The 6,000-nt window shown below is 44.6% G+C and overlaps 1 protein-coding gene across 1 annotated transcript in view; it reads right to left on the minus strand.

The window, feature by feature from the left end:
• XDH (xanthine dehydrogenase) overlaps positions 1-3,022 on the minus strand; it is a 64,435-nt gene extending 61,413 nt beyond the window's left edge. The window contains exon 1 of the mRNA XM_066618679.1: positions 2,855-3,022. Coding sequence (XP_066474776.1) covers positions 2,855-2,902 — 48 coding nt within the window. The 5' untranslated portion in view covers positions 2,903-3,022. The remainder of the gene's footprint in view (positions 1-2,854) is intronic.
• Positions 3,023-6,000: the final 2,978 nt, after the last annotated feature.

Raw genomic sequence — 6,000 nt, forward strand, 5'->3', positions numbered from 1 at the left:
CATAGCAGGAAACTTTGGCTTGCCACCAGGTGTGCCATCAGTGGGGAGCCGCCACTAATCGCACATCCATGATGAATTGACTTATATGGTACATGTGTTTGCTGTGCTCATATGTACACATAAACATCAGTTGCCTGGGAGTAAGTCCCATTGAAATCAATTGGACTTACTTCTGAGTAGACATGTGTTAGGTGCACATCTGAAAAGCAAGATGTGTGAAGCAACTCTAGTGCAAATGATCCTTGCATAGGGATATATGGACATAGGGCTCCCAGGCTTGAATATATGAAAGTGCTTCGTACTGAGGTCTCTGGTTCATCTAGCCCAGGGGTGCCCAAACCCCGGCCCGGGGGCCACTTGCGGCCCTTGGGGACTCACAATCCGGCCTGTGGGGAACCCCCAGTCTCCAATGACCATCTGGCCCTCCAGAGACTTGCTGGAGCCCATGCTGGCCTAACGCAACTGCTCTCAGTGTGAAGATGACTGTTTGACCTCTTGCATGACCTGTGGGACGAGGGCTCCCTCCACTACTTGCTGTTTCATGTCTGTGATGCAGCAATGGCAGTGAAGGAAAGGCCAGCCTTGCTTTGTGCAGGGACTTTTATAGGCCTTGAGCTATTGCAAGACCTTCATCCATTCATATATGTTCCATCTCTAATATATTCATTTATGTAAATTTATTCAAATTTGAAATGTAAATTAATTCGGCCCCCGACACAGTGTCAGAGAGATGATGTGGCCCTCCTGCCAGAAACTTTGGACACCCCTGATCTAGCCCAATATTGTTCTCTCTAGCTTATGCTGCCTCTCTGCAAAACAAAGTCAATGAGACCATTGGACACAACGGCCCCAATCCTAACCAACTTTCCCATGCTGACATAGCTGTGCCAATGTGCTGCATCCTGCAGTTGGGAGGCTGTTATCGACGCCTCCTCAAGGTAAAGGAATGTTTGTTCCCTGACCTCGCAGCTGCATTGCCCTTACCTCGCAGCTGGAAAGCTCCCTGCTGTTCTTGTTTGATGATTGCAACTGCAGGGGGAGTGGTCCATATTGGGTCTGTGGAGGGTATAAGGAGGTGGGTATGATCCTTTCCCCTGTACTGTTTTCCCCCTGAAAATTAACCCTTTCCAAAGTTGCTACTTGCTGATCTCTAGTTTCTTGAGACCCTTTTAGCTGGAGAGGCTGGGGAGTGAAACTTGAACATTGCACATGGAAAATGCTCTTCTTCCAAACTATCAGCTTTGGGGGCTGGGGGCTGGGGACACATCATTCATTTAATTTAAAAGGTTTCTAAAGAGGAGTTCTGTGCTTCCCCCGACTTCAGGAAAGCTTGTGCCGAGATCCCAAATATGATCCCTCCATTCTCTGACAAATGACACAAAAGTAACACTGGAAAGTTCTAAGGAAATTGGGACAGCAAGATCCCTACCCTCCTGTCCGTACGTCAGCAAATACCAGCTAAGGTATTCTGCTTTCTTGATTGCTGCCTCACAGCCACTAGGACTGCCAACTCTTTAGCACTGGCCTGGAGTCTTCAGGGATTAGCATCAAATTTCTAGACGACCACGGAAAACAATCTGGCAGGTTTAACAGATCCTCCAGGAATTTCTAACGGTACATCATGTTGGGGGAAAAAATATCTAGGGATAGCGTCTGTCAGAGTTGATAACCTTAGTAGCCACCTAAGGACAATGCATGGGAAATGCTGTAGGAGGGAAATGCTATAGCTGAGACCTGTGATTTGCTGGTGCAGCCCAGCCCCATCTCCACCCCTGTCCCTTCCCAACTATACAGTGCACAAGGAAACTCTGCAGGGCTGCCTGTGCACAAGGGAATAACATCTTTGTGCCATACAGGAGGCATCACTCACAACCCCGGGCAAGAAAACAGAAACCCTACTGAACTGGAATATGATAAACTATTTATAGTGAAACTAAAGAGGAGGCACTAATTTGTTTCAGTTTGTGTACTGCAATCTTGTGACCGGAGCAAAATTTCCACAGTCAGGCAAGTCTGCCTCCTTGAAGATCAACTTTCTGGGTCAGACAGAACATCTCGGTGCAATGCCCTCCCTTTGAAACTGCTCAGGAATGAAATCATGCACCCGACTCCATCAATGGCATGCAGTAGTTTCTGGGTAATCACTAGCATCCTTCTCTGTGGAGAGGGGAGAATTGGCAGTGGCTTTGTGGGGTTTGCTCAGTTCAGTTTGTTCTTGTAATTTTATGCATATCAGAGCAACGGGAACTCTCCAGGGCTTTCTGGTGAGAAAGGTGATGAATATTGCAATTAAGTTTAGCTTGTTACTAACTGTTCATGGCATGATCTGATCCAGGAAATAGTTATGCAATGTATTTTGTAGTACAGAATGTTTTCTTACTGTACGTATTCATAATGCCTGTCTTTAGTTCTGTGGGTATCCTTCAGTAGCCCTATATATTCAGTACCTGTTTAGGAATTACATACTTTCATTATGAGAGCCTAATTTTTTTTTTAACCCTGAACTATATAACCATTTCATCAATACAAAATGAAGAATCCACAGTTTCTGGAAGAAGCAGACTAAAAAGTCCAACAGGTGGTGTTGTTTCAAATCAACTTTGACAACAACCATCACTCTAAAAACAGCAACAGCAGAAATTATTCACTTGGTCTCATCTTTCTCCCCCTCTCTAACTAAGCAACAATTTTCTCCTTCACATATGTTGGAGGCTGCATAGCTGTTTCTGCAGAATGTACATCTTGTAGCTGCAGCCCCCTGGTGATTATAAAGAAGGGGAGATGGGAAGGAACAATCCATGGTCTGAGACACAACCTAAAAACATTTGTAAAAAAAGTGTGGGGTCTCCCCTACCTTCTTGCCATTTACAAAGAAGACCAGCTCATCCTTTTCTGAAGCCATCCTGTGCACTTCCCAAAATTCACCCAAGAGTAGAGAAGGGCCCCAGATCACCCAACTCTGAGGAGCCCCAGCACCACAGCAATCTGAGTCCCAGGGATATCACATCTAGAGCAATATGAGTAGTCCTTAAGAACCTTTAACCTTCCTCCAACAGGAGTGTCCTGTACAAGAGCCCAGGTTATATAAAAGCTACCAGGAGGCGTGGCAGCTGCACTTGGCTGTGCCTTGCCTGCACTAATGATAGCACAAGTGAAGATAAAAAGTCACCACCCATTTCTATGGCATGAAATTAAACTCTTCAAGTGCATTGCAGTACCAGGACATAGGAGCAGCCAAAACTGCCAGTAGAAAGCAGTGCCAGGAATTCTAAATCTTGTTTTTTCATGTTCCAGGTAGATTATCTGATTCCTATGCTTACCTCCACCACAGGACTAGTGGTTATTGTATGCCATACACTACAGCTTGTAAACAACTTTGTAACAGATTGTCCTAGCTAAAAAGCTTGTTAAGCAAGATATTTCATGCCCAGTGAATCCAAATGACTGCAGACAGTGTTCTTTTCAGAGGGCAGACGTGGTATGAAGAGGGCAACACCATCCACCATGAGCACATCCAGCTACATTGCATTTTGTAGCTTTAATCATGTTTACAAACATGCATAACCATTTGACAAGAGGCAACAGTTGCACTGCATCAACTACTGAGAAACAATGGCTCTATCATAACTACTTAACTGTAGTCCTCCACTGTATCTGGTCACATTGAGTGCAGGCCTTTCCTTCAGATGGATGAAACATTTGTACTTGTACTTTGGATGCTTGGGTCAACTTTGGCTCAGCCTAAAGAGCCAAGCTGGCAATCTGGAGAATTAAGGCGCTTAATTATTTTCCAATTACTGGGAAATTAAGCATAATCTCCAACAACTTGGAGAAGGCACAGGGCAGCAGTTAAACTGTGGGTTCAGCCCAATTTTTGGTGGTTTGTGAAACTGACAGGGCAGATTAGGCTACGTGCATCAAGGGTTAAACAAGCTGCTACTGGGTGGGATGGGAGGCACTGATCTGAGATTCTGATCTCATACCTTTAGTTGTTAAAGACCCCTTCTAGTTGTAAATATGGCTATATTCCCACTGAAGCCAGTCAGATCCTATGTGTGCTTACTCCAAAGGAAGTACCACTAAATTCAGTGGCGTTTACTCCCATCAGTGAGCAGAAGACTGGAGCCTGAAAAGCAGGCGTGTGTCTACTGCCTTTCTTCTGCTTCAACAAAATTGTACTTGGCTGTGTTCTTTGAGTCTTTGCCTTGGTTTGGACTCTCATAATCTTCAGCTGTGGAAGGATGCACATTGATACAAATTTGGTACAAAATGCAGGCTAGGAATGCAGTTGTCTGGCTGTGATTCTCTGTTCTGGAGCTCTTTATTCATTCTCTTTCTGCAGAGGCATGTTTCAACTGGTTTTCAGGCATAGTGTTGATAATACTAGCTACTTTCCTTACCACTTGCTGTTAAAAAAATGGCATCTATTCAAGTGCTGAAATAACCAACCAATAATTGGTACTACTAATAAATCATTTGTATTTCAGTTAATAATTAATTAATAATTTCAATAGCCAACTCTGACACAATGCACATAAATGTACTCCATTTATGAAGGAAGGTAGGTCACTGTTCATTCTCTCTCTTTCCGTCTCTCTCTGACACACAAAAGAATATAAGAGCACATGAAAAGAGTCTTGCTACTTTGGACTATGGGTCCAATCTGTCCAGCATCCTGTTTCCAACAGTGGCCAGACAGATGCCCTTCTTTTCTGCTTATGGGCTTTCCAGAGGCAAAATCCTCTGCCATCATATGTCCCCCAGCATGTTGTATGGCATTCAGACAGGACTGGCCCAAGACCTCCTGAGGCAGTATGCCACATAGGCTGCTTTCTGACCCACTGGGCTTCTACCACCGTTCCTTCTCTCACTCCTTGGATTCAGAGTAAAAGAGAAGAACAGAGATGTGGTCATGGCTTCAGGCCTATATGCATTTAAAAGGGAATTGGACAAATTTCTGGAGGAAAAATCCATCATAGGTTACAAGCCATGATGTGTATGTGCAACCTACTGATTTTAGAAATGGGTTATGTCAGAATGCCAGATGCAAGGGAGGGCACCAGGATGCAGGTCTGTTGTTTTGTGTGTTCCCTGAGGCATCTGGTGGGCCACTGTGAGATGCAGGAAGCTGAACTAGATGGGCCTGTGGCCTGATCCAGTGGGGCTGTTCTTATGTTCTTAACAGGAAGTGTGAAGGAATGGAGGATGGTGGGTTTAGCCCATAATTTTCTTCACATTTCCTCTTCTGCTCCATTCCCCTTTTCAAATTCAGGGAGAAAGAGAAAGAGGAGTGGCAAAGGTAGGCCCACCAATTCACTGCCTAAGGTGACTGTCTCAGTTGGCCTCATGAACAAGCCAGCCCTCTACAGAGACCCAATTCTCAGAAGTATTCAGACCCAAGTCTCTGTTTCTTAGATGCCATTGAAAATGAATTGGTTTGTGTCCAATTTGTGCTGAGTTTGTGGAGTTTCATTTTTTGGTGTATGGTGTTTATTTTAACATATGCAAACATTTCATTTCTTCCTGGCCTTTTCCCTCCTCTCTTCAGGAACATGTAAACCTTTGGAGGCAAAAGAACAGTCTGTTGACTTTTAGATCATTGGATAATTTTTCAGAGATAGCGTTCTATTTCAGAGGTCCACTATCCCACTATAGCCCCAATCAGTGGAAAATGCCAGCGTACAACTCCTTAGAACAGTGATTTTCAAACTTTTTCAACTCATGGCACACTGGCAAGACACTAAAATGGTCAAGGCACAGCCTCAGTTTTTTGACCATTGACAAGGCACACTGTGCTGTCAATGGGGGGCTCATATCCCCCAATGGCCCTATTAATAAATGTCCCTCTCCCAAATTCCTGTGGCACACCTGGGGACCATTCGCGGCACACCAGTGTGCCACGGCACCGTGGTTGAAAATGGGTGCCTTAGAAGATGAACTGCTTTTTTCTTCTGTGCCTTTAACAGCCATGTCCCAAGCAGAAATGTAACAGATTAAACT

Source organism: Tiliqua scincoides, chromosome 1, assembly GCF_035046505.1.
Source record: "Tiliqua scincoides isolate rTilSci1 chromosome 1, rTilSci1.hap2, whole genome shotgun sequence".
In the NCBI taxonomy this organism is placed as follows: Eukaryota; Metazoa; Chordata; class Lepidosauria; order Squamata; family Scincidae; genus Tiliqua; species Tiliqua scincoides.